The 27,882-nt window shown below is 44.4% G+C and overlaps 1 protein-coding gene across 5 annotated transcripts in view; it reads right to left on the bottom strand.

Moving 5' to 3' along the window:
* The window catches only part of me1 (malic enzyme 1, NADP(+)-dependent, cytosolic), a 393,143-nt gene that overhangs the window by 25,061 nt on the left and 340,200 nt on the right, over window positions 1-27,882 (bottom strand). For all 5 annotated transcript variants that reach the window (XM_048531809.2, XM_048531811.2, XM_048531810.2 and 2 more), the window contains one exon: window positions 11,406-11,579. In XM_048531809.2, coding sequence (XP_048387766.1) covers window positions 11,406-11,579 — 174 coding nt within the window. The remainder of the gene's footprint in view (window positions 1-11,405; window positions 11,580-27,882) is intronic.

A 27,882-nucleotide genomic window follows, 5' to 3' on the forward strand; every position in this document is an offset into this window, starting at 1 on the left:
GCTCCTCATATCTCAAGACCTTCACCCCGTGATCATTCTTGTAAAGCTCCTCTAAACCCACTCCAATGCTAGAACATCCTGCCTTAGATGCGGAGCTCAAAACTGCTCAGAATATTCCAAAGATGGTCTGTCCAGAACCTTATGCAAACTCAACAGTACATCTCTGCTCTTGTACTCTAGTCCTCTTGAAATGATTGTTAAGATTGCTTGTGCCTTCCTAATTGCCAAATGAACCTGCACATTAACCTCAAGTATCCTGAACTAGGTCCCAAGTCCTTTTGTGCTTCAGATTTCTGAAGCCTTCCCAGTTTTGAAAATATAGTTTGAAAATATACACCTCTAATCTTCCTACCAAAGAGCATAATCTGACACATTTCCAGATTGTATTCAGTCTGCCACTCCTTTGCCATCTCTCCTAGCCTGTCCAGGTCCTTCTGCAGCATCCCCATCTCCTCAACATTATCTGCCTCTCCATCTACAAACTTAGCAACAATGCTTTCAATTCCTTTGTCCAAACTATTAATGTACAATTTGAATAGTTGTGGTTCCAACATTGACCACTGCAGAACTCCACAAGTCACTAGCTGTCATCCTGAAAAAGACCCCTTTATTCCTGCTCTCTGCCTTCCAGACAGTCAATCCTTTATCCATGCCATTATCTACTCCAAACACCATGGGGTCATCTTATTCAGCAGCATACTGTCCAACATCTGTCAAAAGCCTTCTAAAAATCCAAGTGGATCATATCCATTGGCTCTGCTTTGTCTGGCTTGCTCATTACCACCTCAGAATTCAAACAGAAAATAAACTCACTGCTTGATGAAGCCGCACCAAATCTGCCCTATTTTATTGTGCACTTCCAAGCACTCCACAATCTTATCCTCAACAACGAACTCTAAAATCTTGCCAATGACCGAGATGAGGCTAACTGGCCTAAGATTCCCCATGCTCTGCTTTCCTTCTTTCTGACACAGGGATGTTACATTGGCCATTTTCCAGTCATAGAACCCTACAGAGCAGAAAAAGGCCTTTCAGCTCATCAAGTCTACCCCAAACAAGGTGGGAGGGTTCAAGATTAGGGGGCATTCTTTTTTTAAAAAAGGTGAGAGGAGAGAGGTTTTAAAAAGATGAGCAGCAATTTTTATTTTTACAGAGGGTGGTTCGTGTGGAGTGACCTTCCAGAGGAAGTAGTGGATGACAGTACAATTATAACGTTTAAAAGACACTTGGCTAGGTACATGAATACAAAACGTTGGGAGGGATATGGGTCAGGAGCAAACAGGTGGGAATGGTTTAGTCTGAGATTATGTTCAGTCCAGACTGTTTGGACTGAAGGGTCTGCTTCTGTGCTGTATGGCTGTAACTCTATAACCCTCTAAAGAGGGTCCCAACCAGTCTAATTCTCCCTGACCTTATGCCTGTAACCCACATTTACAATGGATAATTCACCTAACCTGCATATCGCTGTACGCTATGGGGCCATCTAGCATGTCAATGCAGCTAACTTGCATATCTTTGGACTGTTGGGAGTTACATTTGCTGTGTCCACTTCCAGTCCTCTGGGATCTTCCCTGACTCCACTGATGCATATTGAAGTCCCCCACGATTATTGTAATAGTCCCCTTTTTACGTGCTTTTTCTATCTCCTGATTTATTTTCTGCTCCAAATCCTAACTACTGCTAGGTAGCCTGTAAACAACTCCTTCAGTCTTTTGTCCTTTGCAGTTCCTCAACTCCACTCAGATTCTACACCTGCCAAACCTTTATCACTTCTTGCTAATCAACTCAATTTCATTTCTTACTAGGAAGATGAGCCCACCCCCTCTGTCCGTCTTCCTGTCCTTTCAATAGAACAGATATCTTTGAATATTTAGATCTCAGCCCTGATGCCATTGTAGCCATGATACAGTGATTCCCTTAACACCACACCCAATTTCAATTTGCACTACAAGCTCATTTACATTGTTTTGTATACTTTGTGCATTTAAGTACAACACGCCTAGTCCTGCATCGAGCACCACTCCTCCTCTCCCATGGTCCCCTTATCTGCTGTGTCTGAAGTTAGACTCAAAGATAATTACTTTTGTTTATATCTCTTAGAGCAGTTATTTACGGACTTAAATGACCCATCAGTACCCGAATTCTCCAACAGTTTTCTTCCAAAAACAATGAAAACACATTTGCTCCACCCCATATTTTCATAGCTGTCTTGTCATTCACTCCCCTAATCTCTCCCCTCAACAACAGCCCACATCCAGATAAGAGAGCAGAGAGCTATTTTGAGCCATTTCCCAGGAGATCCTGCTGAAATTCAGAGGTAGGCAAATAGAATGTGCTTCCCACCCATCTAAATCAACCTTGAACACAACCGGTCAGAGGCAGACTGTTACTGCAATCCAAGTAAAGTCAGAGGCAAACCTGACTTACACTATCAACCTCAGCATTCAACATGTAGAAAATAATGGGGTAAGCTGCTGGCCAGTCAAACTAATCTTCAAATTTCTGAAAGGCTTTATATTGATAGTATTTACATTTTACTGTTGGAATAAAATGGCACACACACACACACACACACACACACACACACACACACACACACACACCAGGGTCACCATATATTGGCATGAGAAAGATTGGTTAAAAATTTCAGATGTGACTTTTGATCAGAACCAGCCAAAGTTCTGCTTAAATACCCTGATGCTAACTGTCTTGGTGATTTTTTTTAAAAAACTTGATTTCACTAGTAAAATAGTCTGACACTATCAATGCTGCTTATAATGGAAGTGACAATTGTAAACATCACAGCCTAAAAGCTATGAACCTACTTCTCAACTGCCCACATATAAATTGGACATCCCGAGTAGTCTGGTGAATTTTGATTTATTAAATTGCTTCAAACCTACAAATAATGGTTTTCAACTCCACTTGTTTCACGGGAGCTGCAATTATAGAATTCTACAGCACATCAGATTAGATTTGATTTGATTTATTGTAGTCACATGTACCCAGGTACAATGACAAGCTGTTTTGTAAACCATATGGGCAGATCATAGCAAACAAGCACATACAGATGATAGGGTGCTTAGACAGGGGTGAGCCATACAAAGGTAACAACTGAACAAGAATTGCACAAACCAAGATCAACATTATTTTAAGTTAGAGAGTTCATTCAGCAGTCTAATAATGATACGAAAGAAGCTGTTTTTGAGCCTGTTGGCGCGTATTCAAGCTTCTGCATCTTCTGCCTGATGGAAGAGATTGTAGGAAAGCATTACAGGGGTGGGAGGGGTCTTTAACGATGTTGGCAGCCTTTTTATTGCAACAAAAAGCGTGAATGGAGTCCAAGTATGGGACATTGGCTTCTGAGATTGTCTGGGCTGTGCACACAACCTTCTGTAGTTTCTCACTGTCCTGAGCACAGCAGTTGCTGTACCAGGCTGATGTGCATCCTGACTGAATGCTTTCAGTGGTGCATCTGTAAAAGTTGCTTGAGGATTCTTATGGACATGCTGAATTTCCGAAGCTGCTGGGAAGAAGAAGAGGTGCTGTTGAGTGAGCCTTCTTGACCATCATATCTACATGCGAAGTCCAGGATAGGTTGTTGGTTATCGTCACTCCTAAAAACGTGACATTTTTGACTCACTCCACCTCAGCTCTGTTCATGCAGGTGGGGGCATATCTTCCTCCTTTCTTCCTGAAGTCAAATGACGAATTCTTTTGTTTTGCTGCCATTGAGAGAATTTGTTATCATTACACCATGACACCTAGCTCTATCTCCTTTCCGCATTCTGACTCATCATTGTTTGATATCTGTCCTATCATGGTAGTCTCATCAGCAAACTTGTAGATGGCACTCGTTCGGAATGTGGCTGCACAGTGGAGTCTACAGGGAGTACAGTAAATGGTTGAGAACACATCCTTGGGGCAGGGGGCTCCAATGTTGAGGATTATTGTGGAGGTGGTGCAGGTGTCCCCATTCACTGTTTGCAGCCAGTGGGCCAGGAAGCGAGGGCCCAGTTAGAGGGCAGAGCTGAGATCCAGGTCTTGGAGTTTTGAGATCAGTCTGGATGAGATTATAGTGTTGAAGGTGGAGCTGTAGTCGATGAGTAGGAGTCTGCGGTAGGTGTCCTTGTTACCCAAATGTTCCACAGTCGAGTGTAGGGCTAGGGAAATGGCATCTGCTGTAGACGGTTTCGTTGGTGGGCAAATTTTTGGGGATCGCTGCTGGCTGGGAGACTAGCAAAGCAGTTCATGATTACTGAGGTCAGAGCCACTGGGAAGTTGACAATGGCACGTTGCACGTGCTTTCTTTCGTACGGGTCTTCTTGAAGCCAGTGGGGACTTTGGCTTATAGAAGCAAAGAGGTTGAAGATGTCAGCGAATACCTCTGCCAGCTGCTCCACACAGGATCTAAGCGCATGGTCAGGGACTCCACCCAGGCCCATCACTTTCCTTGGGTTGACTCCCATGTCTGATCTGATGTCTGTAGTTGGTGATGGACAGAATAGGTGCATTCAGGGCTATTGGGACCAGTGGAACTGCGCTGCTGGCAATCTGCTCGAACCAAGCTTAGAAAGCATTAAGCACATCAGGGAGGGCAAGTGTTTTGTGCACTATCTTGCTGTGCTTTGTTTTGTATCCTGTTATGTTGTGCAGGCCGTGCCACGGGTGGTGGATGTCCATATGGTTTGTGCGGGCTTCTAAATTGGTCCAAAACTGCCTCTTGGCATCTCTGATGGCTTGACAGAGGTCCAATCTGGATTTTCAGTACAGGTTTGGGTTGCCCGACTTAAATCGTGCACACCTTGTCTTCGGTAGGCAAAGGTTTCCCAGTTCATCCATGATTTACATTGAGAGGGGCCCACTTGAATTGACTTCTTTGGTACAGAGTGCTCCACACACTTGCTAATGCAGTCTGTGACGGTGGCGGCTTATTTGTCTAGGTTGTCTGCTGAGTTCATGAATATGGTCCAGTCCACCAATTCCAAACTGCCCCAGAGAAGCTCTTCCATTGTCTCAGGGAGCTATATATTTAGTGTCATTTCACTGTCGTTCCACATTTTCAGATGTTTACCCGCTGTCTTCATTTTTAAAAAAAATTGCAAGACTCCATAGTTAATATTTACCTGCATAAAAAACAGCAAATAGGGTCTGCAGTCCTGGCCAAAAAGTGGAACAACTGCATTTATATATTGCCTTTAAACAATAAGCATGCCAAGGTGGTTCACAGATGTAATTCAGTAAACCATAGAACTATTTTATACCATTAACTGAATTAGAACTCAATTTTGAACAACTCCACCCGAGTTCAACCTAGTCGTCGCTGCTCTGGCATACAAGGTTCTGAAAATGTTAATATTAAGCAATGCCTTAAGCACGATCCATTATGATGTTTGTACAGACTGGGTGAGGACACAGCTTAGGATCCTCATGGAGTAAGACTTAACATCAGGCTTTTCCTCAGTCCTTGTGACAATGGCTATCGCATCAGTGTAACACATACATGGTTGCTGTCATACAACAAACTAATTTTTACTTTAGGAAAAAAAACACATCTTGTTAGACTACCAAGTAGCTTTTGTCTAACTAAGCAGGCCATGTTTATCTGTATTCTGGAATAGCATGGCAGTAGTAAATGTACCTTACAGTGGGTAATAATACTGAGATCCAATATAACGCATCAAACAACACGACAGATTATTCAAAGAACACCACTCCATTGAGGAAAAAGGGACCTAAACTAGGAAATAATTCAAATCTCAAAATATTGTTTCTAAATTCCTCATATGTAAGAAAGTCAAATAAAGTAACAGTGCTTTGCGTTTTGCTGGTGCACAAAGGTTTGGACTTCCCTGCCTCTTACAAGTGCTGAACAGACGGCACGGTGGCCAAAGTGGGATCATGAGCTGAAGCTCCGGTTTATCTGGCAGTTCACGCAGGACACCAGGTTGGGAAGGAGCTGGAGCTCACAGCTTGTGCTAGGAATAAAAGCAGAGTCAGGTCCAGATGCTGCAGTCCCGAGTTTCTCCAGCAACATCTGCTTTCATTTCAGATTTCTAACATTCACAGTTCTTTGCTTTTAGTGCAGTCTTTCACTAGGCATGACTGCCTGGAACACTGCTCAGGCACTGATTGCCTTTTAAATTATCTATTGGCACTCATTTCAAGACAGAATAATGTTATTGAATAGGCTTTTGCCACATTTCAAACAACCAGCTAATTGGGAGTAAACAAGTCATGGTTGCAAACCATGGAATGGTACTTACATCGCCAGAGCATCTGCTGCCAAAGTTTTGGACGGGAGGCTAACGACGTATGATATATTACCAAGACATCATCCACACTATCAACAATTTTCCATATTTAATTTTATGGGCTCAATGCTGCACTACCATAACTGGACACATTTTAGGAGTTACCAGGAGAAAGGCAGTGCTTGGTCACAGCTATCTCACTATACATCCAGTCAGTATGCAGGAGCTGCTGGTGGAGCAAATGAGACCTGACAGAGCAGTACCAAATGCTGAAGGAAGGGACAGGACTGAGGGAGGGAGAGAGAGGTAGACTCCAACATCCCACTGGGAGCTCACAAACTCCGTCCTCCTCTAAATCTCCTTCAGCAGGTCACTAAAGCTAGCTCCAGCAGTCTCTGGGCCATCTGTCAGCCTCCTTTATACCTTCAGTAGATACATGGAACCCAGATATGCAGCATGAAAATGGCGTCTGGTCAGGGCTAGTAAAAACTTTCGATGCTGGAGTCAGAGATATCACAGTATGGAGCTGGAAGAACATATCAGGCCAGGCAGCATCAGAGGGGCAGGAAAGTGGACATTTCACATTGGCGCCCTTCTTCAGGAATGTGTTCTTAAGAAGGGTCCCGACCCAAAACATCAACCTTCCTGCTCCTCTGATGCTGCCTGGCCTGCTGTGTTCCTCCAGCTCCACAATGGGTTACCTCTGATCAGGGCTCACGTGTTAAATCCGGAAGTAGTGGCCTGGGCACCTTCAGGAAAGTTTGATTTATAGGTTTGCTGCCACCTCTTAAGTATAAGGATCTATAATATCTGCTTCATCCAGTGTGGTGGAAGAAAATCACTTCCTGGTCTAACAGGAAGCGGCTCTTGTACTGAACACAAAGTGGCTAACTGCCTTTGAGCAGCACCTTAGGATCACAAAAGTTGACGTTTTGGGCCTAGACCCCTCATCAGAAAAAAGGGATGGGGAGTGGGTTCCTGAAAGAAATAGGGAGAGGGGGGAGGCAGATCAAAGATGGTTAGAGGAGACAGACAAGTTAAATGGGTGGGGATGGAGCCTGTAGATGAGTATAGGTGGGGAGGTAGGAAAAGGATAGGTCAGTCCAGGGAGGATGGACAGTTCAAGGAGGCGGGATGAGGTTAGAAGGTAGGAAATAGACGTGCGGCTCGAGGTGGGGTGGGGGGGCGGGGGGGAGATAGGGGAGAGGAAGAACAGGTTAGGGAGGTGGGGACGAGCTGGGCTGGTTGTGGGGGGGGGGGGGGGGGGGGGGGGGGGGGGGGGATTTTGAAGCTTTTTCCGGAGGGACCACACTGTCCGTGACTCCCCTGTCTACTCCACACTCCTCTCCGACCCCACCACACACTGCACTTTCCCCTGCAACTGCAGGAAGTGCTATACTCACCCCCACACCACCTCCCTCACCCCCATCTCAAGCCGCAAGACGACTTTCCACAAACAGATGTTCACCTGTACATCTGCCGAAGTGATGTACTGCAGATGCAGTATCTGTTGTGGCTTCCTCTACATCGGGGAAACCAAGCGGAGGCTTGGGGACCGCTTTGCCAAACACCTACTCTTTATTCGCAATAAACAACTGCACCTCCCAGTCGTGAACCATTCCAACTCCCCCTCCCACTCCCACTCCTTCGACGACATGTCCATCCTGGGCCTCCTGCAGTACCATAATGATGCCATCCGAAGGTTACAGGAACAGCATCTCATATTCCGCTTAGGAACCCTGCAGCCCAATGATATGAATGTGGATTTCATAAGCTTCAAAATATCCCCTCCCCCACTATATCCCAAAACCAGCCCAGCTCGCCCCCACCTCCCTAACCTGTCCTTCCTCTCACCTATCCCCTCCTCCCACCTCAAGCTGCACCTCCATTTCCTACCTTGTAACCTCAACCCGCCCCCTTGACCTGTCCGTCCTCCCCAAACTGATCTATCCCCTCCTCACCTCCCAACCGACACTCCTCTACAGGCTCCATCCGCGCCCCTTTAACTTGTCTGCCTCCTCTCCACCTATTTTCTCCTCTATCCATCTTCGATCCGCCTCCCCCTCTCTCCCTATTTATTTCAGAACCCTCTCCCCATCCCCCTTTTCGGATGCAGGATCTAGGCCTGAAACTTCAGCTTTCCTGCTCCTAAAGATGCTGCTTGGCCTGCTGTGTTCATCCAGCTCCACACTTTGTTATCTTGGATTCTCCAGCATCTGCAGTTCCCATTATCTATCTCAACTGCCTCTGACCAACTGGTTTCAGGTTACACTGATCAGATAGTCACATCTGGATGCTAGGTCTTAGTCTTCCAAGATTGTTTGCTGTCCTGTTCACAGGTCCATATGGCAACAGAGAAAGTGGTGCTATGGCAATCATCAGTATTAACCTAATTAGACCCATATACAACAGCGGATGGACATGAATAGGGGGCAAAGCTAGATCAAGTCAATTTTCAAACACAAATATGGATCAAGTGTTCCAACAGTTTCCACATGTGGTGTCAGTTCACGTGACTCTAAATATGCCAGATAATGTCATTTGCTGAGTTCCGTTCTGTTCAGATACAATCTCCTGTCACACACGCACAGGCACCACTCTGCTCAAAGTGCATGCTGTAGGAAAGTAGTATCAACAAAAAATTAACAAGATTTCAATGTATTGCTGTAATCAATTTAGTAATCAAAGTACGTCTTACTCAGTTATTTAACTGATTGAAAAGCAAAGCATAGATCAGCATTCATTACTTTTCCACTCCTGGCTGCTCTGGGCCGCTCTTGGCCATTTTCCCGGAGCACTGACTTAGACATTTCCCCCAGTGTTCAAGGCATATGCCTTTCTCCCCCCACTAGCCCATGTTTTTCCCTGGCGTCAACATTACACACTTTTCCATAAGAAAAATATCAAACAATGTGAAGATTTGTGATATATTATTGGATTGATTTGGAAATTTGGGTTCTGAAGGAGGCTATTTGGCCCATTTATACTCCACATATAGAACCATGCACAGCTTTAAGAGTGATGTGTCTTTCTTAGGAAGCGTTAGGAATGGAAAGGCAGTTTTAGTTTTATATTGTGTACCGTGATCGGTTCTGGGCTGTCTGGGGATTTATTTACATGTATCTAAATAAAGCTTTTAAAACCATTGAGTTCAATGCCTTGGAAAGCAAAGGCAAGAAAATAACAGTTTTTTAGGTCTTAGCAACAGAGTGTCCTCTGACACAGGGAGGTAGAGACAGAAACAAGTTCTTTATAAAAGGCAGAACCACCGAGGTGGGTCAGTTAATGTGCAGGGCCCTTTTGGAGCAAGAACCATGTCAAATCAGAGGAAAAAAAAAAGTTTAACGCAGCAGCAGTACAGTTTAGTGGTTTTCAAAACAGAGCATAAGGAAATCAGTCCTGAGTGGCTAAAGGTCAGAAAGAGAAAAGTTCCACAGCCTTCTGTTTCTGGAAAAGGAGTGTAAAGAAACCAATATTAAGAAATAAGTTAGCTGCATTTGTAGTTTAAGGGTCTCGGAATGAGACAGTGATTAAAGAATTAGCAGCAACCGAATGCGGATTTTTTTGCTGAAAAGCAAATCAATTACAGTCATGTCCACTGAGCCTGAAACTTTAAATTGGAAACAGGGTGACTGTTCAGAGGTTTGAATATTTGTAAGATTGCTGTTGAAGGTAAAGGATTGAATCGTCATTTGTTATGAAACCATTTCAGTGATTCTTGTACAGTGTAATGTGGTATGTTTTCTATATTTTGTGTCATTAACTTTGATGTTCTTTTGTTAATTTGCAGTTTCTTGTGAATACAGTTGGTGACTGATCAATGCAAATTTGTAAACAAATTGCAAAAACTGCATTTAAACTCTATTAGGAGAAGTCTCACCCTACGATCAGATGTGTTTAGTATTACCATCTGCTGCGATCAGAACACTGTAGAAAGGACACTGTCCCTTTCCAATTGCACTCCCCAATTTCGCTGCCTGTGAGTGTCAAATGAGAAGTCCTAACAACAGGGACATAAATAAAGCAGAAAAAACAAAACAGGTAACACTCAAATAACAAGTCTGCTCCAATAAGCTCTCCAAAAGCTTCCATTTTCTGGGTTGCTGCAAATACAGACACCCCATCATAAAATGTCTGTTTTGGAGATATGAGCTCCCAACCTTCAAATATCATCTTACATCTTACATCTAACTGTATGGCAGGAAAACTTCCAACTTTGTGCTGTGGAACCACAGCATGATGTACTGTTTGTTTAGAATTAGCTTAATGCTTATTTTGGATGAAGCTGACTGTAAGAATGAAGGATTTCAGATGTTGCACTGTGGTATTTGCACTCATGAACCGAAAGATATTACTCGTCCTAAAGTGCATTACACCCTTCAAATGGGAAGCTAAAAAGCACCTCATTTTATAAAATTGTAAATGCACTACAAATACGTAGTGTTTTATGTATTTGGAAACATTCTCTAACTAACAAATGAGACAGAAAAATCTACTTTCAAAACTGTTACTGTGTTGCTCATCACGAGTATGTCAACCTGCTCTCAACCACATAAACAAATGATTGATCATTTGTAGTACTACATGAAAACAACCTAAAGAACTGAGACATGTTATATCTTACACTTGATTTTGCAGATACAAGAGTAGCTATGTGCATTATGCAAATCATCTTCCCTGTGTTTCTCCTGGAATAAAGCAATGGGTGAACCAGAGTGCTAGATACAGCAGTAAACCCATCAATACGTCACTGAACCACACGGCATTCAATAGAAAACAACGTTGACAAATTTCTTGGAAAAAATAAATCCCAGTCTGTTGATCATAAATTCAAAGCATAGCCTTAAGCACATTAGAAATGCTACCTGACTTGAAACTAAGGATGGCTCCCTATAATTCAGGGCAAAGCAGCTTGGGAGCACAATTGTAATATTACACTTATTAAAATGAAAAACAGAATTCATTACTGTGCTGAAGATGGTGTGTGCACCCAATAAACCAAACACCTTATCTTTTTGAACAATAAAACAAAGAACTGCAGATGTTGGCGATCACCTTCCATTATTCATTTATTTTACCATCTCCAACGCACTAATGCTATAGTCTCCAAGTAAACCATAGGAAAATGGAATTTATAAACACACATTTTACCTCTGCCGCAATAAGAAAAACTTCATCGTGGATGTGCCTCATGCCACAGGCTACAACCCCAAGCGCAACTCCAGGGAAAATATAAGCATTGTTACCCTGGCCAGGATACAGCACACGTCCATCTTCCAATTTAACTGGGTCAAAAGGACTTCCACTTGCAAATATAGCTTTGCCCTGCAACAAAAAAAAGCAAAGAGAAAAATGGATCTGGTAATTACATGTCCAAGTCTAGATCACGTTTTTAATCATAATGACAAAGAAAAAATCCAAAGCAGAGAAGAAAGATGCACATGAATAATTGTCTAACGGCATTTTTCTTTCATACATCTAAGCTTCCAAAACATTCACGTTCTCATGGATGCCCCCAAACACTACTGTTCTAAGTCAGTGACACTGACCCAACACAAATCCCAGCACCAAGCTGACTGCAGAGCCTGGGTGTGGAGCATGCTGGAACGTCAGTTTCTTTTGCAGACAGAGGTCTCAAAGGACATTTCTTTTTTGTGATCTTCTGCTTCCAATGAAAGAAGTTGCTATCTTGGGGAAGGCAATCAGAGAGGGACCAATTATTTTTAGCTGGTGAAGCTCTGTAGGTGGGAATCAAAACTACTCTTCGCTACCACATATTATACTGAGATTAATAGAGTGCACAATTCCCAGGATGACCCTGAACTCCACCAGAAATAGACAGCAAGGGAGAATGGTGCAGCAGATATGGAAACCAGATGAAAATTCTAACCCTTCCTCCCTTGACAGAAACTTATTGAACAAATGGGACATATCCCCCATAACTGGGGGATGTTACAAACTTCAAGACAGAACTGGGCCTTTTTACTTTCTCCATCAGTCTCAAAATACAGTGCAATGATCTTGAAAGACTACAGTCATGGAAATTAATGCCGAGACAGGAGATGTCTCAATGCGTGTCACGGACTACTTGTAATTCCATCTGCCGAGAGAACAAACATTCCAACCCTGTGTACATACTCAAACTGTTTAATAGGCATTGCAAGGAGCCTCTTCAGGTTCCTCGCTTGGATACACAACACTTCATATAATTCAAAAATAAATTTATTCTGTAGCTTTTAATTAAGGACACAAATTTGGCAAAGTTACATGCCAGCTGTTTCCACAGCATCCCACACAAGTGGTAAGGGGGCAACAACATTACTCAAAACATTCCAGTCGTTAAAACTAGAGTTCTGAAGGGGTTTCAGAAAGTATGCCTTATCGACTGAAACTGATCCATGCAATTATGTATGGAGGCCCCACACCTGTGTTATAACTGAAATGAAATTCCAGGTATCATGAGGTACATTTTCCTTCACTCATTAATGTTAACAAAATAACCATCACACAAAACAAATATCCCTACAGAATACTACAGCCAACTTTTCCCCAACATCCGTAACCATATACATTCTCATGTTCAGAGATTCATTTTTCCATGAGGAAATCTATTGCTCTCGTGGAAAACATTGGTTCTATTGCTTAAGTGTAGACATTTATAAAAAGGGATTTCAGCCACACTTAAAAATAAATTCATCTTCAATAATGCAAACATTTCTTACTTAAATTACGTAACATATGTTCAGCTGAATAAATTCTCAAGATGCAAACATCACTTTTCTTTACAGTAAAAGTACGGCTTTATCCATTGCCCTACAAAGGTCATGTTCTTTAAAAATGATACTCTTTCAGGCTGCAGCATGATATGGTGAGCCAGCAAATTGGCAGAAGTTGACAAATTGAGGAAAAGAAAACAGATGCAGGCCTCAAAAGCTCCAGCTTAATCCTGATGTGCATGAACATGTAATTACACAACATTTGCAAATTATATATTGAGGTATTTAGAACACTAACTATAAACTTTAGTATAAACAAACTCAAACAACATTAAAAAAAGGCAAATGCCAACACCACAGCACAAAACTTCTGATGCATTCCTAACAGCCTGGGAATACTGATCCACATCTAACAGTAAGCAGTCTGGTGTAGTTTAGTCACTATGATAATGTGCAATCAGCTGACACTTGGGGTCTGTGTAGTATTAGAAATCACTATGCCATTTTTGGCAAGTTTATTGCAGGTTCTCTCTCCCCAGGCCCTCGTGGATTTTGCTCCCCTACACCAGTCCCAAATTTACCTTGTTACCCATACCCCCTGCCTATATAGCTTTTCATGTGTCCTATTCTCCCACTTGTTGCAGGCCAATAAGGTTTCCTCGCACTAGTACCATCTTTAAAGGCCAGGAATAAACTGGGTCAAAAAGCAACAGCCCACTGTTGTCCTGCGCGGTAAAATTAATTTGTCACCGACTTGTTGGAGAGACGGCAATTAGACTTGCTTTGCTGACAGACACCTGGTGGTCTTGATGACTGGGGTTTTTAGTCGGGGGGGGGGGTGGAAGGATTTTCAGACATTTGTCACTTGTGGAATGTGCCGAGGTGTCGGTGACTGATGGAAGGCCAGATGGTTAAAGGTGATCTGAAGATGCCAAGTCACTGCTCTAACTTTCATATCAGGAATTGTTGCTGTCTGGTCTTTGATCAGACAGAGTATGGGAAACTGCCTCTCTCAATGAGGCAGAATAACGTCGTAATGAGGATAATAGATGCAAATAAGCCTCTTGCTCTTCATCAGCAGAATTTCATCTAGCCATTCCACACCTGGTTGGAAATTGGGACATTCTTCTCTTGACAGCAGGAAACCCTTTACGACCAACTTCACACGATTCTCCTAACTTGCATGTTAATTCTTACATCATTAGTTGCCTGGGAATGTTCCACCTTTTTATCTTATTGAAGTAAAATATGTTAGCTTAATATTCAGTAGATCAAATAGATTAATCAAAAGTGATGTTGACTGTTATTCAACACCAGCATTTCAACTCTCAACATTTCACTGCCTCAAAATCCAGATCATTGTTTAAGCCCACTGTCATCCAAACCCTAAACCCATCATGGTCCTGTCACTTATTAAATCTGACTATTTTGCACCCTTCCAACCCAGTGAAATGTTTTTCTTCTGGTGCTTCAGGTCTAAACTCCCAATCCCATTTTAGACGCTTGTCCCTCAAGCCTGTTCTGTCAATCACTGGAATCTGGCTATTCTATACATAAGCTCCATGTGCCTGCCTTTACTACCATTACCTAACATAGATCTACCGATCCTATATTTGAATGCTGCAGGCAAACTCGATAATCACCAACTATGCGAGGACAGACATTCTTATTTCTATTACACTTCACATGGAAAAGTGCTTCACAGCCTCCCCCAAAGCAACCCTCCCATATGAACCCAACACTTCTTTCCTGTTCACAATCATCCATTTTCCTTATCTCCGTTTTTCATTTGTTCCTTATTTCTGCCTTCTGGCTGCAGCTCCAGGCTGGTTAAGCTTCTTTCTTTTCCGAGTGCCAATGGCAAAGATTGCTTCCTTTATCGATGGTGTCCAAGGCCAGGCATTTGTACTGGAACCGGTCAAAAGGAGAACGCAGCCAGTTCCTGTGTGCCTTCCAGGCAAGCGGAGGATTGGGACTAGTACAATATGGAGTCTCATGTGACATGACCCATGCTGTAAAATGTCATTTGCACCATGTATTTGGTGGCTTGATCAACTGTGCTTAGAAATGGAACCTGTGGAGCAAAGAATGCAATAAAATTACTGCGGGTTCGCTCGAATGGCGATCACAATGTTTCTTCCCCTGCAAAGTGAGGAGGAGTAATCCTGAACTTCTGGTCCGCACAGAGAAGTCCCAGTCTGTTCCAGTGGTATCCTGCAGTTGTTCAGGCCATTCACTGCATGGCAAAGCAGAAGCAGGGAAAGAAGTGGATAAGGTGATACTGCAGTTCAGATTGTATGAGTAAATAACTACCTGTGTACTTCTGCTGGGCACGTTGTTAAGGCGCGAAGAAGCCCAGTGAAAACACTGGGTGAGGTGGGGTATGTTGCTCTTTTGAGACAAAGGAGAGAGGGAGAGAGGGAGAGAGGGAGAGAGGGAGAGAGGGAGAGAGGGAGAGAGGGAGAGAGGGAGAGAGGGAGAGAGGGAGAGAGGGAGAGAGGGAGAGAGGGAGAGAGGGAGAGAGGGAGAGAGGGAGAGAGGGAGAGAGGGAGAGAGGGAGAGAGGGAGAGAGGGAGAGAGGGAGAGAGGGAGAGAGGGAGAGAGGGAGAGAGGGAGAGAGGGAGAGAGGGAGAGAGGGAGAGAGGGAGAGAGGGAGAGAGGGAGAGAGGGAGAGAGGGAGAGAGGGAGAGAGGGAGAGAGGGAGAGAGGGAGAGAGGGAGAGAGGGAGAGAGGGAGAGAGGGAGAGAGGGAGAGAGGGAGAGAGGGAGAGAGGGAGAGAGGGAGAGAGGGAGAGAGGGAGAGAGGGAGAGAGGGAGAGAGGGAGAGAGGGAGAGAGGGAGAGAGGGAGAGAGGGAGAGAGGGAGAGAGGGAGAGGGAGAGGGAGAGGGAGAGGGAGAGGGAGAGAGAGACAGAGACAGAGACAGAGACAGAGACAGAGACAGAGTGTGAGCATAAGCATAATAGAACATGAGTGGAAAGAGGGAAAGAAGAGGGCAGAGTGTGTGAGTGAGCACATGTGTGTGAGGGGGAATGAACAATTGGCACCATGATGACGTTCTATAATTAACAACCAGCAAAACTAACTACAACAGTAACCAAACTACTGCTTGGGCACTTCTAGGGAATAGGTATCTGATCTTTTTTCAAATCATCCAACTCTTTTCTCAAATACTTGATGCACAAATAGTACTGTCCTTTGTCTTTTTAATACTACTTTTTGTTTCTCGTTGCTAGCGATTTACAAAACGAGTGGTGAAACACCTTTATATGAATAAGTTCATGTACCATGCAGACATTTATAAATGCAAACAAAGTTCAGATGTATTCCTGCATTGAATAGCTCATTTCCATTGAAAATGTTCATGCCACACAAATGATGGGCAATAACAGTCTCTCCGTGACATTCAAAGGCATGACCATCACTGAATCCTTCTAACATCCTGGTAGAAGTGGGGTACAAGTGACCAGAAAGCAACTGGACCAGTTATGTACAGATGGTATCCACAGGGGAGATCAGAGAATGAGAAACCTGTAGTGCGTAACATACCTACTGACTTCAAAACATCTGTTCGCTATTTACAAGACACACATCAGCAGTGGGATGGAATATTCCCCACTTGTCCAAGAGTGCCAAAGGATGAGCTTGAAGCCATTCAGGACAAACCAGCTCACTTGACAGCCACCTGATTCACCACCTTCAACATTTATTCCCTTTATCATTGATGCAGTGATAGCAGGGAATACTACCTAACAGGATGCACTGCAGCAGCTTCCGCACCCTCAAACTTCACCATCTACAAAGACAGGGACAGCAGATATATAGGATTGTCATGACCTGCAAGCTCCCCTCCCACGTTGCCATCCTGACATTGAACTATATTTCAGGTCCTTCATTATCACTGAGTCAAATTCCTGAAACTCCCTCCCGAACAGCACTTTAATGCTTAGATAACAAGAACAAGAGGAGTTCAAGAGGGCAGGTCATCAGCAACTTCTCTAGGACAGCTGGAGACTAGAAATAAATGCTGGTCCATCCTGTGATGATCACATCCCATGAACAAGTAATTTTTTTATTTATGCAAACTTGAAAAGTAAGTTTTTTTTTTAAAAGAAAACTTTCCTTACTATGGTTCTGAAGACAATTTGAAGGAAATCTGGAATGCTGGATGCAAGAGCTAAATCTCTCAATTCTGCAAAACTGTCTTTTTTTAAAAAAAATCTTACATTTGATTGTTGTTTTCATGACTATAGTTTATCATTATTATGCAGCAGTTAAATTTCCAGTACATGGAAAAATTTGCCAGGGTGATAAATTAATTATAGTTGTACATCCTTTCCTACAAAGCCAGCACAACAAATTACTTGCTCAATGTAGAACGCACTTGGGTTTCATTTCAGAAGATTGAACATCAGCTTTTATAATGGGCTGGTGATCTACCAAGCTCCTACTCAATTGGTGAAAACAAAACAAAAAGTTCACCTTCACATTTCAACGAACTAGTTTTCCAATTTAGTTTTGTACAATGTAATCACAAATTGACAGGGCCTCCTTTGCAGAAGCAGCAAACTAGAGCCAGTTTTCTCTCAGACAGTGAACTATGAGTTTGAAAAGATTGAGAATTTCCTCTGGTAAAAACTGTTGCTAAATTGATTAACTAGTTAGTTATACACCCTTTTCTAATAGGAATGCTTAGAAGAATTGGCACAAATGACCTTTTCTTGTTTGGGAGTTGCCATAAGAGTTTGTGTGAACATCTTGTAAATTATTGCTACAAAAACAAATTTTAAAATCCAACATTAGTAAGCCATTTGGATTGAATCCAGATGGAACTTTCCTCACTTTGTATTCCTATTTATAAAGTGACAGAGAGAATGTACAAGCAGCAATCATTTCCATTTCGCACTTTGACAGAAAGTGTCAGCATAACTGATTTCACGTTCTTACAAATCTCTCTCTCAATTTAGAATTGCTAAACATCTTGCATTTATGAAAAAACCTCAGGTTTAATAAACAGTCCCACACAGGAGAATTATGCAACAAAATGCAAGACCAAATCACATACAAAATATTAAGATGAACGTTTTCACAGGTATTGATTTTAAAGGAACATTTTGAGGAAGAAAGAGGTGGCGAAATAAGATGGGGATGTGGATCGGAGTGGGGGGTGGGAGATAGAGAATATTGAAGTGTGGGGGTTGGTGGTAATTTCACAACATTTCATTGCAATACTCAGGGAACACCATGGTCAAGAGGTCTTTTGACAACTCACCCAATGTCGTGTCCTGGTCACCACAAAAGGAAACTAATTCAATTAAATGGCTGTAGAAACTGCTTTGCACAAATGGGTCCTAAGTTTAGATGTTCAATAATAATGACTGTACTTCAAATGGCAATTCACTGGATATAAAGCATCTCAGCAATATTGGAAAGACCGCACATATATGTAATTGTTTCCTTTAACAATTCATCCCCTTTCCCCTGTGCCAGTACAAAATTACCTTAGTCTTTTTTTGAGTTGGCATCCACTGAAGTTTGTGTCAGTGTGGGTATGGTAGCATGAATGTGCAACCCTTATCGATCTTTTTAAGGCTGTCCCATGAAAATAAGTCACATATCTCTAAGGCTTTATGTACAGAAAGAATATCATGAAAAAATGGTATTGGGCCAAAAGAAGCAGGAATTAATTAGAAGAATCAAACAATCCCATACTAGTAGCTTGGATAAATGCTCAGCAATCCTGCACAAACACTCAGGTGCTGACCACGTGCAGCCTTGGGTCTCAATATGGACTAGACCCGAATACACAAGCTAAGGCAAGAGCGACTATCTTGACATCAAGATGCAGGAGAAGTTCCTAGTAAAATTAAAATCAATGAGAATTGGGTAGAAAACTGCTCTTGGTTAGATACCTACCTGGCACAAAGAAAGATAAAAACCGTAGTTGTGGGAGGTCAATTATCTCAATCCCAGGACATCAGTTTCCTGAAGGTCATTATTTTTTAGCAACCTAATCAGACATGTCAGAACACACCTCTGGAGCAGCTGGGACGTGAATCTGGGCCATGTGCTTCAAAGGTAGGGATGCCACCACTGTACCACAAAAACACTGAAGTATAGATATTTTCCAATCAGTCTGTTCAGATATGCTATTACACAGCTTTGGAGCAGGTGGGGCTTCAACCTAGGCCTCATGGCAAGAGTCTAATGATGACCATGAAATTGTTGTTGATTGTCAGAAAGACCCACCTGGTTCACTAATGCCCTTTTTTTGGGGAAGGAAACTGCTGTCCTTGCCTGATGTGGCCTACATGTAACTCCAGACCGAAAGCAATATGGTGGACTCTCAACTGTCCTCTGGGTAATGAAGGCTAAGCAATAAGTGTTAGCCTAGCCAGTGACACACATTCATACTGTAAATCAATACTATGGCTGCAAGAGCAGTTTAAATGCTAGGAAGTGCAGTGTTCCCTCATAATTCATCTCCTGACTCGTCAAAGCCTGTCTATCTCCTACAAGCCATGGATCAGGAAAGTGATGGGATACTCCTCATTTGCTCAGAGAAAGTTTTCCCCTTTGAGATTAAGTGTCTTTGGAATATCCTTCCTCAAGAAAAGTGTGGACGCAGGATATTTAAATTATTTTAAGGTACAAATAAATATATATTCTTGATTACCAAGAGGCATAGAGTTGAGGTGAAAATCAGATCAGCCAATGATCTCATTAAACAGTGGTACAACTTGAAGGGCTGAGCGGCTGAATTTTGTTCCTTGCTTCTATGAAAAAAAGAGCAAATACAGTTTGAAACCTTTGGAGGCTAACTGATTGGCACCCATCCACTGACTTTAAAAAAAACTCAGTCATCCCTCCACTGCCACACAGTAGTAACATGTTCAAGACATACTGCAGCAACTTGCCAAGCATCCTTTTATAGCACCTTCCAAACCAGAAACCTCCACCTGCAACCTTCCCTCCAAGTTGCATACTATCCTGACTTGGAAATATATTGCTGTCCCTTCACTCTTTCTGGATTAAAGAGAGAAAAATAAAACCAAAAAGCAGCAATAGATTTCTAAGGCAAGTGGCTCAGTTATGAACTTACTGGTGGTGGTCCCATTTAGCTGCTGCCCTTGCTCTTCTAGATATAAGAGGTCATGGGTTTGGAAGGGATATAGGGGCCTTCTCAGAGACAATACAGGATGGGCAACATGTGGTGGCCTTGCCAGTAAGGTTAACATGCCCATGGATAGGTAAAAATATTACAGTTTGGATGATCAAGGATGTGGACAAAGAGTTAGGATATACTTCGGGTCTTAAAAGGAAGAACGGTAAATGAAGAAGCTGATTTAAGAAGAGAACCCTGTAGCTACAACTAGAGACAGCTGGCACAGTTTACAGTCTTATTACAGCAAATAAGCAGCCATCGCACCTCGTCAAGCAGACCACATGCAGATATGTCAAGACTATAATGCCATCAATTTCTGAAAATTACAGATAACTTGTCTTTTCCCCCCCCCAACAAAACATCAAATTAAAGAGTAATGGTATTCGATTGTTTTAACAAAGAAACTTGACACTCCAGGCATCCAATGTCAACATCACATATCCCTAGGAGAGACACTGCATAATTGAAAACAAGGGAGGCAAGAGGTCACCGTTATGAGTTTTATGTTTCCAAAAAGAGAGCTGAAAAGAAAATAAAAAATATGAGAGAGATGGGCACCCATCATCCTTGTGCTCCTGACATTAGCTGTTTATGGTGCATGCACGTACGCTTGAATCTTGTTAAGAGCATCACTATTTCTATTTTTCCAGTTTTTGGTTTGGAACTCAGTTCAAGTTCAGGACTGGATTTTGAATGTAGCTTGTTTTAGAAAAAGAGAAAAGAGAACAAATGACAGATCCCTGTAATTTGGAACTGGCCTGGAAAGATATTTCAGGTTAATTACTGCTCTAAGGACACTGTAGAGGAAGGGAAGTAGCACCAAGGTGTTGAAAATCGAAGACATTTGACAAGCTCAGCACGTCTGGCAGCATCTATGAAGAAAAATCAGAGTTAATCAGAGGTCGAGTGGCCTTTCCTCAGAACTGAACCCAAAACATTGACTCAGATTTCTCTTCAGAGAAGCTGGCAGACCTGCATAGTTTTTCCAGCACCTTCTGGTTTTGTTCCTGATTTACAAGCACCCACAGTTCTTTCAGTTTTTATTCAACACCAAGGTATTGCTATGCTCAGGGGCGGGCAGCTGGTTAGATGTTGAATTGGTCAGTCAAAAGAGGACCACTGCTGGACAACCGCAGAGAATGTTGAAGAGAAAGATTTGGGGGGGGGGGGGGGGGGGGGTAATGAATTGATCCTAACTGGGTTTTGGGAAGGAGGCAGTTTTGTTTAGAGGAGTGGGGCGGTTTTATTATTTTTGCTTCTCTTTAGTCCTTCTCCAGTTATTGACCCATTAAAAGTTCTGAGTAAAAATTCTCAGTCTGTAAGAAAACAAAATTTGTTTTTAAGTTTAGCACCTTCAATAGACTGGCAAAACATGTATACCTCAAGTACTAGAGATAATGGGAACTGCAGATGCTGGAGAATTCCAAGATAATAAAATGTGAGGCTGGATGAACACAGCAGGCCAAGCAGCATCTCAGGAGCACAAAAGCTGACGTTTCGGGCCTAGACCCTTCATCAGAGAGGGGGATGGGGAGAGGGAACTGGAATAAATAGGGAGAGAGGGGGAGGCGGACCGGAGATGGAGAGTAAAGAAGATAGGTGGAGAGAGTGTAGGTGGGGAGGTAGGGAGGGGATAGGTCAGTCCAGGGAAGACGGACAGGTCAAGGAGGTGGGATGAGGTTAGTAGGTAGATGGGGGTGCGACTTGGGGTGGGAGGAAGGGATGGGTGAGAGGAAGAACCGGTTAGGGAGGCAGAGACAGGTTGGACTGGTTTTGGGATGCAGTGGGTGGGGGGGGGGGGGAAGAGCTGGGCTGGTTGTGTGGTGCAGTGGGGGGAGGGGACGAACTGGGCTGGTTTAGGGATGCAGTAGGGGAAGGGGAGATTTTGAAACTGGTGAAGTCCACATTGATACCATATGGCTGCAGGGTTCCCAGGCGGAATATGAGTTGCTGTTCCTGCAACCTTCGGGTGGCATCATTGTGGCAATGCAGGAGGCCCATGATGGACATGTCATCTAGAGAGAATGGGAGGGGGAGTGGAAATGGTTTGCGACTGGGAGGTGCAGTTGTTTGTTGCGAACTGAGCGGAGGTGTTCTGCAAAGCGGTCCCCAAGCCTCCGCTTGGTTTCCCCAATGTAGAGGAAGCCGCACCGGGTACAGTGGATGCAGTATACCACATTGGCAGATGTGCAGGTGAACCTCTGCTTAATGTGGAATGTCATCTTGGGGCCTGGGATGGGGGTGAGGGAGGTGGTGTGGGGACAAGTGTGGCATTTCCTGCGGTTGCAGGGGAAGGTGCCGGGTGTGGTGGGGTTGGAGGGCAGTGTGGAGCGAACAAGGGAGTCACGGAGAGAGAGGTCTCTCCGGAAAGCTGACAGGGGAGGGGATGGAAAAATGTCTTGGGTGGTGGGGTCGGATTGTAAATGGCGGAAGTGTCGGAGGATAATGCGTTGTATCCGGAGGTTGGTAGGGTGGTGTGAGAGAACGAGGGGGATCCTCTTGGGGCAGTTGTGGCGGGGGCGGGGTGTGAGGGATGTGTTGCGGGAAATACGGGAGACACGGTCAAGGGCGTTCTCGATCAGTCACTGAATGGAAGTGCAAAGTAAACATACAAATGAAAGCCAGAAGCATTCACTCCCTTCACACCAACACTCAGTAGTAGCAGCGGGGAAATCACTGACAAGATGCACTGTAGAAATTCATCAGGGCTCCTGAGACAGCACTTTCCAAACATGCAACCGCTAATCACCTCAGGTGACCTCCCACCCACAGCCTCTAACCTCATCACTCCCAAAACCCCGCACCGCCCGCTTCTATCTCCTTCCCAATATCCACAAACCTGCCTGCCCTGGTCAACCAATTGTCTCCACCAGCTCCTGCCCCACCGAACTTATCTCCAGCTGTCTGGACTCCATTTTCTCCCCCTTGGTCCAGGAACTCCCTACCTACATCTGTTACACCACCCACACCCTCCATCTCCTCCAGAACTTCAAATTCCCTGGTCCCCAACACCTCATGTTCACTATGGGCATCCATTAAACCTGCATTCCCCATGCAGATGGCCTAAAGGCCCACTGCTTCTTCCTGTCCTGCAGGCCTGGACAGATCCCCTATGACACACTCATCCGATTATCCGAACTCGTCCTCAGCCTCAACAACTTCACCTTTAATTCCTCCCACTTCCAACAGACAAAGGGGGTGCCCATGGGTACCTGCATGGGTCCAAGCTATGCCTGCCTCTTTGTTGGCTACGTGGAACAGTCCCTCCTTCAAAGGCTACACCAGCCCTATCCCCCATCTCTTCCTCCGTTACAGTGATGACTGTTTTGGTGCCGTCCCATGCTCCCACAAGGAGCTCTAACAGTTCATCCACTTTACTAACACCTTCCATCCCAACCTTAATCTTTACCTGGACCATCTCTGACACCTTCCTCTCCTTCCTGTCTGACTCTGGCATCCACCTGGAAACCGATATCCATTTTAAGCCTACCGACTCCCACAACTACCTAGAATACTCCTACTCTCACCCACCATCCTGTAAAAGGCCATCCTCTATTCCCAACTCCTTCGCCTCCACCGCATCTGTTCCCAAGATGAGGCATTCCACTCCCAAACATCCTACATGTCCTCTTTTTTCAAAAACTACAGCTTCCCCTCCACATTGATTGAAAATGCCCTCAAATGTGTCTCCCGCATTTGCCGCAACTCATCCCTCACACTCCCTATTCGCAATAATAACCAAAACAGAATCCCCCTGGTCCTCACGCACCACCCCACCAACCTCCAACATTTCCACCAACTACATTCTGACCCCACCAAAGACATTTTTTCCTCCCCACTCTTGTGCTTTCTGGAGGGACCACTCTCTCCATGACTCCCTTGTCCGCTCCACACTCCCCTCCAGCCGCACCACCCCCGCCACTTTTCCCTGCAACCGAAGCAAGTGCTACACCTGCCCCTATACCTCCCCCTTCACCCCCATCCCAGGTCCAAGGAAGATTTTTCACATTAAGCACATGTTCACCTGCACATCTGCTAATGTGGTATACTGCATCCGCTGTTCCCATTGTGGCCTCCTCTACAATCGGTGAAACCTAGCGGAGGCTTGAGGACCACTTTGCAGAGCACCTACAATCAATTCACAAAAAAACTATAACTCCCACCCTCCCGCCAACTCCTCAGACGACATGTCCATCCTGGGCCTCCTGCAGTGCCACAACGATGCCACCTGAGATGCAGGAACAGCATCTCATATTCCGCTTGGGAACCCTGCAGCCCAAGGGTATCAATGTGGACTTCACAAGCTTCAAAATCTCCCCTCCCCCAACCACATCCCAAAACCAGCCCAGCTAGTCCCCGCCTCCCTAACCATTCCTCCCACCCCCATTTCCTACCCACTAACCTCATCCTGCCTCCTTGACCTGTCCATCCTCCCTGACCTGTCCATCCTCCCTGGACCAGCCTATCCCCGCCTACATTCACCTTCACTAGCTCTAACCCCACCTCTTTGACCTCTGTTGCCTCTCACCCTATCTTCTCCTTTATCTATTTTCTATCCGCCTCCCTCAGTCTCCCTATTTATTTCAGAATACCCTTCCCCTCCCCCATTTCTGAAGAAGGATCTCGACCCGAAACGTCAAATTTCCCTCATCCTCTGATGCTGCTTGGCCTGCTGTGTTCATCAAGCTTCACACCATGTTACCTCAGATTCTCCAGGATTGGCTGATCCTACTATCTCTGCAAGCACTATCGTTGGTCAAGGACAGCAGATACATGAGAATATTGCCATCTGCAGGTTCCCTTCCAAGCCACCTACAATCCAGATACAGAAATAACATCTTCATTCCTTCAATATCCCTGTCAGTATTGTAGGTTTATCCAAGCAAATACAGTTCATGAAGTCAGCTCACCACCAACTCAAGGGCAACTAGAGAGGGGCAGTAAATGCTGGCCGAGCTGTAAATGCTCACAGCCCTTAAATTTAAAAAAGCATTTACTTGCATTGTACAAGTAAACAAACCATCTTCAATGCAAAGTAATAAAACAGAGAGAGAGACATTTTCTAATCAAACTGCTCAGAGATGTTCTTATACACCTCTGAATATGCAGGACTTACCTAGCCTCCTGGTCCAGAAGTAGGAATACTACCACTGCATCACCAGAGCCACCATACCCCAAAAAGGCTCAGTGATTTTGTTTTTAAACTAGACATTAAGTTGATCCTAATCAATTTACAAAAATTAGATCATCTTCTTGGGGAGGCCTAGGTGCTATCAGCCAATCTCAGGCCAAGACAAGTAAGTAAAAGCCTGTTCAATTTCACAGGCATCCAACTCAAATAGAATCCGTAAGTAAATGTGTTTATATATGTAATGCATGCAGATCTGCTCGCCAGCATCAATTCTTCGGCCAATCCGGAGGGAAATGCGCATTTTAAATTGGCACAGGGTCATTTGCGATTTATATTCACGGTTAGTTATATAGTCAAGTTAAAATGTCACCCGGGAACTATTCTTGTCAATTTCATTGATGACAGCTGAGATTTCAGTCAACAAGCTAACAGCTGGGAATGATCCATCAGATGAACTTTCAGATTCCCCACATGCAACCTCGGCATATCAACACAGTTCCAGTAATTCAATTATTGATTAAACTCCCCAACACCCTCCACATTACTCTCCTCCAACCGTTTGCCTCACTCCTCCAGATCTCAGTGCGACACTGCAACATTTGCAAGTTGTAGAAGTTGTGTGTCATCAAAATTGCTGTGTACAGCAGTTTCAGTCAATACAGATTTTCTGGGATAGTCTTAAATAAACTTGGATGGGTAAAAATAACAGTTCAGTACAGCAAAACTGAGCAGCCATCGTCATAGAGATGAACAACACCGAAACAGACCCTTTGGTCCAACATGCCTATGCTGACCAGAAACCCTAAATTCATCTAGTCCCATTCGCCAGGATTTGGCTGAAAACTCACTAAACCCTTCCTTTTAAATGCACCCATCCAGATGTCTTTTAAATCTTGTAATTGTACCAGCCTCCACCACTTCCTCTGGCAGGTCATTCCATACATAGGCCAGCCCCTTGCACAAAAAAGTTGCCTCTCAGGTCCCTTTTAAATCTTTGCCCTCTATTAAACCTATGCCCTCTAGTTTTGAACTCCCCTAACTTGGGAATAAAGACCAGACAATTCACCTCATTCATGCCCCTTCATGATTCTATAAACTTCTAGGTGGTCATTTCTCAGCCTCCGACACTCCAAGGAAAATAGCTGCAGCTTATTTAGTCTCTCTCTATAACTTAAACCCTGTACCCTGATAACATTCTGGTAAAGAGTTAGCAAGGACTGCCGATGCTGGAGTCAGAGATAACACAGTGTGGAACTGAAGGAACACAACAGGCCAGGCAGCAGAGGCACAGGAAAGCTGACACCCAAGGTCAGAATCAGGGGATGGGGAAGCGTGTTCTGAAATAAAGAGAGGGGGAGGGTCGGGGTGGGGTGGTGTCCTTCCTCAGCCCCAGGGCCTCCTACTCTCCTTCGACCACTTCATTTCCAACTGCTGTCACAACTTCAAATGCCTCAACCTCTCCATCCCTGTCACTCACTTCAACCTCTCTCCCACAGAATGTGCAGCCCTCCGCTCCAACACTAAATTCACCATCAAACCCGTGGATAAGGGAGGTGCAGTTGTGGTATGGCACACTGACCCTTACATCGCCGAGGCCTGGTGCCAACTCTGACACCTCCTCCTCCCGACCCCTTGATCATGACCCTACCCCTAGGCACCAAATCATCACCGCAGATGACCTCGCACCCACAGCCTCTAACCTCATCGTTCCCCAGCCCTGCACCACCCGTTTCTACCTCTTTCCCAAAATCCATAAACCCAACTACCCCGGCTGACCCATTGTATCTGCCTGCTCCTGCCCACTGAACTTGTCTCCGCTTACCTTGCCCTCTATTTTCTCCCCCCGGTCCAGGAACTCCCCACCTATGTCTGGGACACCATCCATGCACTCCACCTCCTCCAAGACTTCCAATTCCCTCACCCCAACACCTCATCTTCAATGTGGACATCCAATCCCTGTACACATGCTTTGCACTCACGGATGGCCTAAAAACCTTTTGCTTCTTCCTCTCCCACAAGCCCCACCACCAACACCCACATCTGCCTAAATGCACTCATCTGTACCCTCAACAACTTCTCCTTCAACTCCTCCCACTTCCAAGAGACTAAGGTGTGGCCATGGGAACCCACATGGGACCAGGCTATGCCTGCCTGTTGGTAGGATACATGGAACAGTCCCTCTTCCACAGCTACACAGGCACTATCACCCACCTCTTCCTTTGCAATATTGATGACTATATCGACACTACCTCATCTCCCATGAGGAGCTTGAACAGTTCATCCACTATACTGATACCTTTCACCCCAACCTCATGTTCACTGGGGCCATCTCTGATACCTTTCTCTCCTTCCTGGCCCCTCTGTCTCTATCTCTAGTGACAGACTCAAAACTTATATCTATTTTGAGCCCGACTCCCACAGCTACCTAGGCTACACCTCCTCTCACCCAACTTCCTGCAAGAATCAGATCCCCTACTCCCAATTCCTCCGCCTCCGCTCTCAAGATGGAGCATTCTACTCCCAAACATCCCATATGTCCTCTTATTTCAAGGACCGCAACATTCACCCCCGGGCCCCCACAGTGGTCAAGAAAACTCTTGAACGCATCTCTTGCGTTT

Source organism: Stegostoma tigrinum, chromosome 4, assembly GCF_030684315.1.
Source record: "Stegostoma tigrinum isolate sSteTig4 chromosome 4, sSteTig4.hap1, whole genome shotgun sequence".
Lineage (NCBI taxonomy): Eukaryota > Metazoa > Chordata > Chondrichthyes > Orectolobiformes > Stegostomatidae > Stegostoma > Stegostoma tigrinum.